The 13,063-nt window shown below is 54.5% G+C and overlaps 1 protein-coding gene across 6 annotated transcripts in view; it reads left to right on the forward strand.

The window, feature by feature from the left end:
• The window catches only part of PSKH1 (protein serine kinase H1), a 34,065-nt gene extending 23,014 nt beyond the window's left edge, over window positions 1-11,051 (forward strand). For 5 of the 6 annotated variants that reach the window (XM_062007269.1, XM_062007267.1, XM_062007266.1 and 2 more), the window contains exon 4: window positions 4,329-11,051. In XM_062007269.1, the coding sequence (XP_061863253.1) occupies window positions 4,329-4,646 (318 nt within the window). In that variant the 3' untranslated portion in view covers window positions 4,647-11,051. The remainder of the gene's footprint in view (window positions 1-4,328) is intronic. The other variant, XR_009819722.1, reaches the window with a different exon arrangement.
• The last annotated feature ends 2,012 nt before the right edge of the window (window positions 11,052-13,063 follow it).

The raw sequence follows: 13,063 nt of genomic DNA on the forward strand, positions 1-13,063 counted from the left end.
AGGGTGAGTAGAACGCTGTGCACTGGAGAGCTCTGTGAGGCATTGTGAAGGAGGCTGCTGCCCCCCCAAGGACTGGGACATGGCAGGGCTGAAGCTGCAGGTCAGTGATGCATTTCGTGTTCCATGCAGCCCAGAAGTGCAGGAGGTGCTTCTTGTGCACCTCAAAAGTAGCAGCTGTCACTCCCCAGGGCCCAGAACTAGCCACCTCCACTACAGGAGTCTCCCCTGTTGCCACTGAGGCTGAGACAGACCATGGCCATGCTTTTGTGTTCAGCTGAAGTGGACTCTGTGCCAGTTGCTCACTTGTGCTGATGCAGCTGCTCCTGGAGCCACTGGGTGAGTCACACTGAGGAGCAGGGCCTTATAGGGGGACAGATGCTCTGAAGAGGAAGGGCTTTTGCCAGTAATAGCAGGTGTATGGTGTCCATCTACATCCTTACAGCCCATCTCCCTTCCCCTCCTCCTGAGAGGCCTCTAAACCTCTTGGATTCAATTGTTGGATTAGGAGAACTCTGCATGAAAGGTAGGAATGAGGCATGATGGCTGCACAGCTCACCTCAGACATCATGGGTTACTGGTTTTCTGCTTCACACATCCTCACAGGCACTAGAGAAAGTTCAGCAGTGTTTCCTGCCTCCTCAGGATCTCCTCCTGCCTGAAGGTGTGTGTTAGTCAGTAAGCAGGATGTAGTTGTGCTGGGGATTTGGGTTGTGCTGTGTTGTTTTGTAATGGAAGGATCCCTCACAGCTTACAGTAGGACCAGGCTTTGCTGCAGCTCATCTCTTCTGATACCAGAAGCCTGGCAGTCCTGCTCCTGCCTGGTGAACAGAGGGGAATGCACCTTAGAGCTTTGTCCCATAAGCATGAGCTGGTAAGTGCTTCTTGATGATGAGATGAAGGAGAGCAAAATGGTAGCAAGACATCCTCCTTCATGCTCTGCTGAGCCTGCATGCCAGAGCAAAGATCTACTGTAGCTGCAGGGACCTTTGTTGTGTCTGCATTAGAGTGAGCTGTTTAGATCTACTTGCTGCAGCTCTTTACTCCCCACCCCCCACCTTTCCTTTAAAGTTCTGCTGGATCATGCTTTTAGCCACTCTGCTAAGCACTGGAGTTACAAACTTTGCTTTCTAGAGGATATTCAGCCTGCCAGCATGAGGGCCAAGGGTGTCCAGTGTTCAGCTGTATCTGTGTGTATCTGGGCTTTGTCTGGGGAGAAATCAGCTCTGTGAAGGGGATGCTGCACCAGCTGTCTCAGAGGACTTGCTTGCAGTTGTGTGGAAAGCTGCTCCCCTGTGGGAAGTCTCTGCTGGCAGTACTGCTGGGGTTCTGCACAGCAAAGGGCTGTTCTGCCTCTTATTAAGATACACAGACACAACTCTTGTTAAGTTCTTTTCCCTTCTGGAGCAATGCACTCTGGAGAATGGCACAGCTCTGATGCAAGCTACTTGAAATCAGTTCACAGAGGAACAGGGGTGCAAGATGGAGCAAGTATTGGTGACTTCTCTTCATTTATGTGGCAATTCTGTGTCCCACAAGAGAAGAATTTGTCATTGCAGCAGTGAGATGCCCAGCAGAGCTACCTGATGGGGTCTGACTGATGCAGTTTCATGGCCACTGGATGGGAGTGTTTTCATCCCAAGCCATTCTGTTTCTTCTTGAAGCAGAGGGGCAGAATCTCCTCCAGATCTCCTCAGTCCTGCTGTATGAGTGCTCCTTGTGTCCTGCCCACTTGTCCTGATTAGACTTCCCCACAGACACCACCTTCCCCAGCTCTAACACAAACTCAGCTCTAACTCAGCCAGTGAGGGAGGCTCCTGGGCTTTTGCTGAGTTAAAACTGCTGTCTCTTCAACTGATGCAAGCTTTCTGGAGAGTGGATACATTTCTCCAGGGGCTGGGATTGAAAACTAAGTTCATTCCCCTCAGTGTTTCCTCAGAGTGGAGCCTTGCCTGTGTTTAAGGAGGAGGCTTCAATGAAATAAAGCCAAAGATGTGTATGGTGCAGCAAACAAAACCTCTGGCTGCATAAACAGATCAATACGCTGATTTGTGTTTGCTGACCAGGAGGAAAAATCTAATTGCAAGCACTCTGTATTCAACATTTGTGGTGAAACTGGAGTAATTGGAGTAATGAGAAATCCATCTGCCTTTGCTTTGGAGTTTATTCTTCTTTAGGTTTCATTTAACTGGACTGGTGCAATGCACCGGCCTCTGAAGGCTTAGGCTGGTGATGTCTCCACAGCTTCTAGGTCCTCAGACTCACAGGTTCTTGTTTGGAAACCACTTGATTGAAGTAATATTGTTAGGAGCTCCTTTCACCCACCAAAATCTCCTGCTGTGCTGGTTGACTGAAGTTTGAACACACCTGAAGAGCAAAATAGCTCTCAGGTTGCCTCAGCTTCCAGGTGTGTGCAGTGAGGAACATCTGCCAGGGGCCATGAAGATGTGCTTCCAAGAAGAGCATGGTTGTGTCAGTCCTAGGGTGGTTTTCATTTGAGTGCATCTCTTTGGAGTCAGGTTAAAAACAGAGGGTGGAGTTCCTGGCATGATTGTACCTCTGTGAAGGGTGATATTCAGAGAGGTGAAAGGTTTTAGGTAGGTGGGAAGGAACAACCCAGGAAAACCAGCGAGGCTGGAGTTGTGTGAATGTCTTTTCTCCATCTGGGTGGGACAAAAGCTGTTTCAAGGTATCTTAAGTCATCTCAGTTGCTGGTGAGGTTAATGGAAATGGTGGTAAAGAGTGCTTAAAAGGTTACTGCAAGGAGAGCAGAGCTGTCACCAGCATTTCGTGTCACTTTGAGTTCAAGTCAGTAAATGGATAGACATATTGTTAGCTCAGGTGCCTGCATTAGTTGGAGAGGGGACAAATGAGTCCTCTGTGAAGGGAACAGAGTGGGGGGAGCTCACTGTCTGTTGGGAGGAGGACAAGGAGAGAAGGGACTGAAGGTTAATGGCTGGTTTGGACTGTATAAGTAGCTGAAGGTGAGAGACTGAAGGTGAGCCTGGTAAAGGTGGAGGCAAAACCTCTTGTTGCTGGGTTTTGTTTGGATCAGGCTAAGCTGTCTATGGAAGAGGAAACCCAAAGGTCATCTGGAACTGGAGATCAGAGTTGAAAGGGAAGGTGCTGTGTTGACCTTGATGTCACCAGAAACAGCTCCACACAAACCCCACACAAGTTTTTATGTACTGGTGATCTCTTTTGAGTCCCTGCCCAGCCCAGCACTAACCCCTGTCCCTCAGCACCTCAGCTGCACCCTGAAGCTGCTCCAGCACGTCTGCTGAGGGGAGACATCCCAAACCTGCTGATTCCAGGCTCAGCATCTTTAGGTTTTGCTTTGTCCTCGTGTCCTGAGGCTCCTCCCTGAGGCAGAGTGCTGGTGAGCATCTCCTGGAGACCTTGGGGGCTGACTTGTCTTTTCCCCAGCACTCACCATCTCTTCCAGTGGGCCCATGTGGGCTCAGGCTCAGCCCTGTGTGAGCTGAACTGCTGCTCTTTGGGACTGGCAGAGGAGAAACCAGTGCTGCCCTGAGAAGGCTGCTGAGACATGGGGTCACAGAATGGTTTGGGCTGGAAAAGCCCTTGAAGCTGCTGCAGTCCCAGCTCAGCACTACCCCATAGCACTCAGCACCTCAGCCCCAGGGCTCTGGGATCCCTCCAGGGCTGGGCACTGCCCCAGCTCCCTGGGCAGCCTGGCACAGGGGCTCACACCCCTCTCAGGGAAACAGTTCTGCCTCAGCTCCAACCTCAACCTCCCCTGGGGCAACCTGAGCCCATTGCCTCTGGACCTGTCACTCTGGAGCAGAGCCTGACCCCCAGCTCCCTGCAGCCTCCTGTCAGGGAGTGTCAGAGAGGGCTCCTGCCTCCCCTCAGCCTCTTCTCCAGGCTCAACACCCCCATTCCCTCAGCCCCTCCCCAGCCCCTTGTGCTCCAGCCCCTTCCCCAGCTCTGTGCCCGGCTCTGGCCACGCTGCAGCCCCTCAGTGTCCCTGTGGCAGTGAGTGAGGGGCCCAGCACTGACACAGCCCTGGAGCTGCAGCCCCTCAGTGTCCCTGTGGCACTGAGTGAGGGGCCCAGCACTGACACAGCCCTGGAGCTGCAGCCCCTCAGTGTCCCTGTGGCAGTGAGTGAGGGGCCCAGCACTGAGCACAGCCCTGGAGCTGCAGCCCCTCAGTGTCCCTGTGGCAGTGAGTGAGGGGCCGAGCACTGACACAGCCCTGGAGCTGCAGCCCCTCAGTGTCCCTGTGGCAGTGAGTGAGGGGCCCAGCACTGACACAGCCCTGGAGCTGCAGCCTCCCCAGCTTCATTGTAATCCTCTCTCTTGTATTTCAGCCCTGGCCCAGCGTGTCCAACCTGGCCAAGGATTTCATCGACCGCCTGCTCACCGTGGACCCCAGTGACCGGATGACGGCTCTGCAGGCCCTGAAGCACCCGTGGGTGGTCAGCATGGCGGCCTCCTCCTCCATGAAGAACCTGCACCGCTCCATCTCCCAGAACCTCCTCAAACGAGCGTCCTCCCGCTGCCAGAGCACCAAATCTGCTCAGTCCACCCGCTCCAGCCGCTCCACCAAGTCCACCAAGTCCCGGCGGGTGCGGGAGCGGGAGCTGCGGGAGCTCAACCTGCGCTACCAGCAGCAGTACACGGGCTGAGGCGGGCGCAGGCCGCACCTCGGGGCCTCTGGCCGGGCACCTCCTCGCCCTGGGGCTTCCCTGGGCCTTGAGCTCGCTCAGGGAGCAGCATCTGGGTTGCTCCCTCCCTCCCTGCCGAGCAGAGGAAGGGGCACCTCGTGGCAGCCACCCCACGGTGCCGCGGGAGGCTCGGAGCCTCGACTGACACACGAATTGAGGAGCCAGGTGGGGAGAAGAGCTCTGTCTGCAGCCCAGGAGCTTGGTTGTCTATAGTTATTTATTGATTGCCAGAGCATTAAGTGCCTCTCGATTGCATATGAAGGAGAGAGAAGGGCTTTGTGTGGAGGTGAGGGCACAGATGTGCCTGCAGCCACACCTGGGGCTGTGCGTGTTCCACACTTGGAGCTGGGTTTAGTCACACTCTGTGGTGCCTTTGCAGCCAGGCTGCTGTGAGTCACATGCAGTTAGAAGCAGGATGGCTCTGACTCACCAGCCCTGCTGCCCAGCAGCTCCTCACCAAAGAGGTGCCAGGCTGGGGAGCTGGGAGCCTTCCCCCGAGGGCCACAGCCTGCTCCTGACACCAAGGCTTTGCTCAGGCTGTGGCAGCCAGGCCACAGGGCTGATGTGTGGTGAGCTCAGCTGCAGGCTGAGGCCTTGGATCCCTTCTGGGGGGTAAAGGGCTCCTGATGGAGTGGGGTGGGAAGAGGCTCATCATGCAGGAGCTTCATGGTGCAGAGAGATATCTGTGGCAAGGCAGGTTTTTGGGGTGTTCCTCGCTGTCCCCCTTGAATTCCCCTCCTGCTGTTTGCAGCCAGCCCAGTGACCACCCTGCAGGCTTTTGTTTCTCTTGGTGTGGCCCTGTCCTGGCTGTGGACACATCTTACACCCTTCAGATGGGTGTTGGGGCCCATGTCACTTCACCAGAACGTGGGTGATTCCAGGTTTTACTCCCTGTGTGCAGATTTGATGGGGGTCCCCTGCTTTGCCTGCCTGTTCTGCCTGCCCTTGTGCTGCTGTCCCTGCTCTGGGACAGTGATCTGATGGTGGGAGCCATTGGGGTGGCCACAAATGGATACATCAGGGTAGAGGTTTGAGTGGTGAAAGTCCAGTCCTGGAGTGTTGGCAGTGACAGTTCCCTGGAGACATTGCAGAAGAGCCTTAGAGCTCCAGGGTGTGCCTTAAATCCAACAGGACAAAGCTACTTTGGGGGTTTCCTTGTCCTGGATGTGAAGGACCTCTTGGGGAAGGTGGGTGCTGCAGAACTGTTTTGTGCAAGCCTGCTGAGATATCTTCCCAACTAGTCAGAGCAGCACAGCAGGGCTGTTGGCCCAGTCTTGAGGTGGCTTTGGGTTCTTGTGACAGCAAAGACCAGAGCTGCAGTGAATGCTGGAGTTTGCAACTTGTCACATGGAGCCACGTTGTTTGCTTCATGCTGTGCATTTGAGAAGAGCTTGCTTAGCTCTGGGCTGGAGATAGAGGCTGTGCAAGCTCAAGGAGCTGGGGAGCATGGCCTTTCCACTCAGGACTGAGGTCTGTACCACTGTGTTTTAGTGTCAGCAAGGTTTTAGGTGGTCAGGAAGCTTCAGGGAGCTCAAACCCTACTGACCTCTTGGTCAGCAAAGAGCAAATCAGCCCAGCTTCAGTGGCAGCTTTGAGAAAACTCAAGTTTCACGAGTCTCCTCAAGGAGCTTTGAGAAAGTATCTTGAGAATCAAGACTGGTAAGGAAAAAGAAGGGTGTACTTCCCCCCCCCAGGAGCTGGGATGGGCCATGGCCACTGTGAGCACAGCCTGGTGTGCTGGGGAGCAGAGCTGAGGAGAGGCAGCATGAGTAGCAGGGCTGGATTCTAAAGCCTTTCCAAAGCTTTTGCATATGGTTTTGAAAACTGTGGACCCTTTGCAGGCTGCCCTTTCTCTGAGTGGCTGTTCTGCCACCTCACATGCCATCTGTCTGCCAGCACCAGCACCACATACCACAGAATTCCCCAAATTTGGGGTTCTCAGCTCTGTGGACTGCAAAAACCCCCAAAGTTTCTTCAGCTTCTTTCACCTTCTCATGTCATTTTCTCTGCTTTGTTCCCAAGAACCATAAACTAGATGTGATTTCTGACAAAACTGTGCTTGACAAGCAGTTCAGTGCCCCTCATGTCACTGCAAACAGCTCTCTGAGAGCAGCAGCCTCTCCAGGGCAAGGATCCAGGACAATTGCTCTTGGCCTGCACGTTGAGAGGTGGCAGGATGCTCTCAGAGAGCTTCTGGGTTTGAATAAGAGTCTTCTGCATGTTGGGAGCATCACACCCAGGCACTGTGATCTCTGTATCTCCTCTGGGTGCTGTCTCTCTGGGTGCTTTCATGGCTTTCTCTAGATTCTCCTGCATCTTTATCCTTAAAGCAGGTGTTTTGCCTGTGTGAGGAGGTCAAAATGATGAATTGAGCCAAGAATTGAGGGCCCATTCCCTTTCACCACATCAAAGAGCCCAGACATGGTGCAGGTGTCCAACCACACTGCTTCTTCCTGCTTTGTCTCCTCATGGGGGATCAATGAAGGTTGAAAGGAGGTCAGGATGTTGAGCTCTGCCTTGACCAAGCTTGTTTCTCCACAAAGCAGAACAAGAATCAGTGTTTTGCTTTACTGCCCTTCCCAGCAGTTGGGTTTCCACCAGAAAAGGTTCCAAGGGATGCCACTGGTGGGGAGTTAGAGGTGGAATCTGTGTTTTGGGAGCAGAGGTGTTGCTCTGCAGGCCCTTGGCACTGTCAGTTCTCTGTGCTGTGACCAAGGAGGTGAAATGGCAGAAGGGAGGATCCTTCACATCCATCAGCAATACCAGATGGCTGCAACCTGCCTCTTTGGGTACAGAGAGGCTGGTGGCTCTGGGCATCCCACTGCTTGCACCAAGCAGGACTGAGTCTGTCTCATGAGAAACACTTGGCTTTTCTAGAGGAGGAGCTCAAGTTCTCTTTGTGAATGCAACACTTGCTTGTTAGCATGGAAAAAATCAATGTAAACATGGGGGGAAAATCATGGGTGGGCTTTTCCTTCTGTCACTGGATGATAACACCCTGGACTCTATCCCTCCTCTTCTCACTGGGATTTGCAGGAACTCTTCCCCAGTGCCCTGTGTGTGCAGAGGGGACCCCAGCAGAGCTCTGTCCCTGTGCAGCCTCTGTCACCTTCCAGTTTCCACTCTTGTCTGGGGAGGTGGGATGGCCCAAATGCTCTGTATCCAGGCCCAGCTTAAGGTGCTTTTATGCTGGCAGTTGTGGCTCGTTTTCAGCTGGCTCTGGTGGGGGGAGGGACAGGCAAAGTGCTGTGATTTCTGAGCCATAGTTCAGGTGCCTTCAGTCTGTCCTCTGAAAAGCTTTTCACTGTGAATGATGTCAGTCATCTCTCTGGATATATTCCACAGGAGCATCTCAGTGCTCAGTTTAGCTGAGCTCTCAGGAGTTTACACTAGCCAGGAGTGCCTTGTTTGGGGATTTTAGAAGCTAAAATCTCTCAGAAATGCCTTGGCTGTATTTTGTTTTTCTCTTGCTTTTCCATTTGATTATTTAAATCTCCTCCTTTGCCTCTTAACAGTGGCTCAGAATTGTGCTGTCCGGGGGGTTTGGAAGGCTTCTGGTGCTGACTGAGCCGGGAGGAGGTTGGGTCCAAGCACACCGTTGCTGAGCTGCAGCCTTCCCTGTTCGCTGGGCTACAGACCTCTTTTGTTTTCGCTCCTTTTTTTTGTTCCCACGCTGAAAATGAAGCCGGCAATGACACCTAGTGGCAAATGGTGATGTGTCCTATCCCAAGCACAGCCCTGGGCTGGCTGTGCAGGGCAGTGGGCTGGGAGCACAGCTGCAGACCTGGATGAGCACTCCCTGACAGGAGGCTGCAGGGAGCTGGGGGTCAGGCTCTGCTCCAGAGTGACAGGTCCAGAGGCAATGGGCTCAGGTTGCCCCAGGGGAGGTTGAGGTTGGAGCTGAGGCAGAACTGTTTCCCTGAGAGGGGTGTGAGCCCCTGTGCCAGGCTGCCCAGGGAGCTGGGGCAGTGCCCAGCCCTGGAGGGATCCCAAAGCCGTGGGGCTGAGGTGCTGAGGGCTGTGGGTCAGTGCTGAGCTGGGACTGCAGCAGCTTCAAGGGCTTTCCCAGCCCAAACCATTCTGTGACCCCACGTCTCAGCAGCCTTCTCAGGGCAGCACTTGTTTCTCCTCTGCCAGTCCCAAAGAGCAGCAGTTGAGCTCACACAGGGCTGAGCCTGAGCCCACATGGGCCCACTGGAAGAGATGGTGAGTGCTGGGGAAAGGCAAATCAGCCCCCAAAGTCTCCAGGAGATGCTCACCAACACTCTGCCTCAGGGAGGAGCCTCAGGACACGAGGACAAAGCAAAACCTAAAGATGCTGAGCCTGGAATCAGCAGGTTTGGGATGTCTCCCCTCAGCAGACGTGCTGGAGCAGCTCAGGGTGCAGCTTCCCAGCCTGTTCTGTGTCAGGGAAGTGCAGCTTGAAGGAGGACAGGCACTGATGCTTGGTTGTCTCTCAGAACCTGGCAGTACTGGCTAAACCAATCCCATCTTTTTATCCTGGCTGCTGTCTTGGGGGAGAGAGTTTCAGCCTCAGAGAACATGGCCTGGGGTGATTCCTTGGTGGTTTGTTGGAAAGGAACATGCAAAGGTCTTCCAGCAACAACACTGGGTGCTCTACAGACCTGCCCCCAAGGCTTTGAGTACATGCTGTGTTTTTGGCTGCATTTCACTAAACCAGCAATTACTTGCCCATGTTTGAGTGGCTCCTCACCCTTCTCAAGCTGCTAAAAACCAACATGTGGCTGCAGAAACCACCCCCTGCCCTGTCCTTCAGCTCAGAAGGAGTCTGTGCTGTTTGGCACCGAGGCTGTGACAGCACCCACGTGCCCCTGGGCCACCTGCCCCTTGCCAGCACAGCTCTGGAGGTGAGGTGCTTGTCCCTCAGGCCCTGTCAGCCCTGTGCTGGGAGCAAGCCCAGGCAGAGGGCCCCAGCCTGCTGCCTTCAGTGGTGATGTGGGATCCAGCTGCAGCGTGGAGCCTGTGTTACAGGTCTGGTTTGGAAGTGATAAACCCTCAACCTCTCCACTTTGGAATTTGGGTGTTTTTCTTCTTTGAGGTCAGATCTTCTGTGCTCTCACTGACTGACATTCTCTCTTATGCTCTGCTCCATTTCTCAGGCCCTTTTCCTACCCTCCTGCCTGGCTGAAGTACAAATACAGGCAACTGTAGTGCCCAAACTGGAGTAGGGATTGTGATTCACTCAGCTACTGGGATGCAGCCTCTGGCTTTGGCTCTGCAAGATGGGAACACCACCCATCCAGTGCCTTGCAGTGGGAGAAAGCTCCCTCCAAGGGCCTTGCAGCACAGGCTCAGCTCAAGGAGACCTTGTATGACATAGGAGGAGCAGTGTGTGGCTGTCCCAGGCCTTTCCTTAGGCTGCCTGGGGCCATAAGCCTGGTTTAAGTGATGTGGGGGCACAGACCTGATTTAAGTGATGTGGGGACACAGGTCTGGTTTAAGGGATTTGAGGCCATAAGCCTGGTTTAACTGATGTGAGACCACAGACCTGGTTTAAGTGATGTGGGGCCATAAGCCTGGTTTAAGTGATGTGGGGGCACAGGTCTGGTTTAAGGGATGTGAGGCCATAAGCCTGGCTTAACTGATGTGAGGCCATAAGCCTGGCTTAACTGATGTGAGACCACAGACCTGGTTTAAGTGACGTGGGGCCATAAGCCTGGTTTAACTGATGTGAGACCACAGACCTGGTTTAAGTGATGTGGGGCCATAAGCCTGGTTTAAGTGATGTCATAAGCCTGGTTTAAGTGATGTGGGGCCATAAGCCTGGTTTAAGTGATGTCATAAGCCTGGTTTAAGTGATGTGGGGGCACAGGTCTGGTTTAAGGGATGTGAGGCCATAAGCCTGGCTTAACTGATGTGAGACCACAGACCTGGTTTAAGTGATGTGGGGCCATAAGCCTGGTTTAAGTGATGTCATAAGCCTGGTTTAAGTGATGTGGGGCCATAAGCCTGGTTTAAGTGATGTCATAAGCCTGGTTTAAGTGATGTGGGGGCACAGGTCTGGTTTAAGGGATTTGAGGCCATAAGCCTGGTTTAACTGATGTGAGACCACAGACCTGGTTTAAGTGATGTGGGGCCATAAGCCTGGTTTAAGTGATGTCATAAGCCTGGTTTAAGTGATGTGGGGCCATAAGCCTGGTTTAACTGATGTGAGACCACAGACCTGGTTTAAGTGATGTGGGGCCATAAGCCTGGTTTAACTGATGTCATAAGCCTGGTTTAAGTGATGTGGGGCCATAAGCCTGGTTTAAATGCTGTGAGACCACAGACCTGGTTTAAGTGATGATGCCAAAGATCTGGAGGGTTTGTGATGGGCCAAATTAAAGCCTCAATTGTTTGACTTCATTTAGTTTTCTAAATGCTGCAAAACAACACAGAGATTGGCTTTGGGGAGGGTAAGTGAGCATGAGCCTGGGGGGTTGCAGCCCAGACAATACCCAGGGTGCCAGGTACCAACCCCAGCACTCCCAGGAGGGGGTTGTTTGCAGAGGGGGCTCTGGGCCAGGTTCCCTGTGTGTGAGCCAGGTGGGAGATGAGCCCCAGCTACGGGGCAGTGGCAGGGCTGGGGGGGCTCAGCCTTGCCCCTCACACCCCTGCTGCTGCTCCCTGGGGTGTGACAGGCCCTGAGGCAGCACGGCCCTGGCTGCCAGGAGCTTTCCTGTTGCCTTTGGCTCTCGCTGCTGTTGTGGGCAGCCGGATTTCCAGGCTCCGCTTGTGTCCCAGGGGAGAGTCCGGTGTGGGACTTGCCTTTGGAGGCCTGTGGCACAGGGCAGAGGCCTGAACAGCTGTGCTCAGTTTGTAATGGCATGTTGGGAATGTCCAGGATTATTTATTGTGTGTACTCAGCCTGCTGAAGATGTGTCTGGACCCTGTGTGCCCCCCTCACTCTGCTCTCCTTGCTTCTGCCTCCTGGGGCTTGCCAGGGCAGGAGGGGCCATAGAATCACAGACTGGTGGGGGCTGGAAGGGACCTTTAGAGCTCATCCAGCTCAACCCCCTGCAGAAGCAGCTCCCACCTAGCTCAGGTCACACAGGAACGTGTCCAGGTGGGGTTTGAAGCCCCCCAAGGAAGGAGCCTCCACACCCTTCCTGGGCAGCTTGTTCCACTGCTCCATCAGCTCACACTGACACAGTTTGTCCTTGTGTTTCAATGGAACTGTTTGTGTCTCAGCTTCATCCCATCACCCCTTGTACTGGATACAACAGAAACAAGTGCTGCCCCAACCTCCTGACACCCACCAGTGAGATACTTGTAACTATCAATGAGATCTCCCCTCAGTCTCCTGCAGACTGAACAGCCCCAGGTCCCACAGCCTTTCCTCATAAGGAAGATGCTCCAGTCCCTTCAGCATCTTGCTGTCCCTGCCCTGGCCTCTCTCCAGCAGTTCCCTGTCCCTCTGGAGCTGGGGAGCCCAGCACTGGCCACAGGACTCCAGATGAGGCCTCAGCAGGGCAGAGCAGAGGGGCAGCAGAACCTCCCTCACCCTGCTGCCCACACTCTGCTGGATGCCTCCATGGGATGGTACCAAAGTGCCTGGGAAAGGGTTTGCTGATGTCTTCAATGCATCTGCCAGGAGCTGGGGTGTCCCTGGCACTGGGGGTGTCCCCAGGGATGCTCTGGGTGAGTCTGGCACTCAGCCTCTTGCTGGGAGGGAGGGTTCAGAGCCTCAACAGACACTTTGGGCTGTGCTGTTCCCTTTTTGGCTGCAAGGTGACAAACAGGGCTGGGAAACACCCCAGTGTGCCCACAGCAACTCAGCAGCTGGCATGAGTGAAGGAGAAAAGCTGTAAAATCAAGTGGCAAGTCACAGAATCTCTGAGCTGAAGTGGGGCTGGAAGGGCCCTGCAGAGCTGCTGCAGCCCCAGCCCCTGCTCAAGCAGCTTCCCCTCGCTCAGGGGGCACAGGAACGTGTCCAGGTGGGTTTGGGAACCTCCCAAGCAGGAGCCAGGCAGGGTAAGGTCCCCCTGCTGCCTTCTGCCGCCCATGGGCAGTGGTGATGGGCCAAGCCTGGCACCTGCTTTGCCTCCCACACACAGGTGAATGTGCTGCCAAAAGCTCCCCTGGGTGCCTTGGCTCTGGCTGTAAGGAGCTGTGGCAGTTCTCCCTCTCCAGCCCCACAGGCTGCAGCCAGAGCAGCGTAGGGCTGTGCTGGGGGGCACAGGGGGCTGCTGCTGGGCACAGAGCTGGGGTAGCAGTGGGGCTGGGCATGCTGGGATGGGCACCAGAGCTGTTTCCCTGTGTGGCTGTGAAGCCCCAGCCCAGGACAGTGCTCTGGTCCCAGCTGGACCTTCCCTGAAGCACAGCTGGGTGCAGGTGAGTGTGTCCCAGAGCAGCTGGGGAGGGCAGACAGCTTCCCA

Source organism: Colius striatus, chromosome 14, assembly GCF_028858725.1.
Source record: "Colius striatus isolate bColStr4 chromosome 14, bColStr4.1.hap1, whole genome shotgun sequence".
Taxonomy (NCBI): Eukaryota; Metazoa; Chordata; class Aves; order Coliiformes; family Coliidae; genus Colius; species Colius striatus.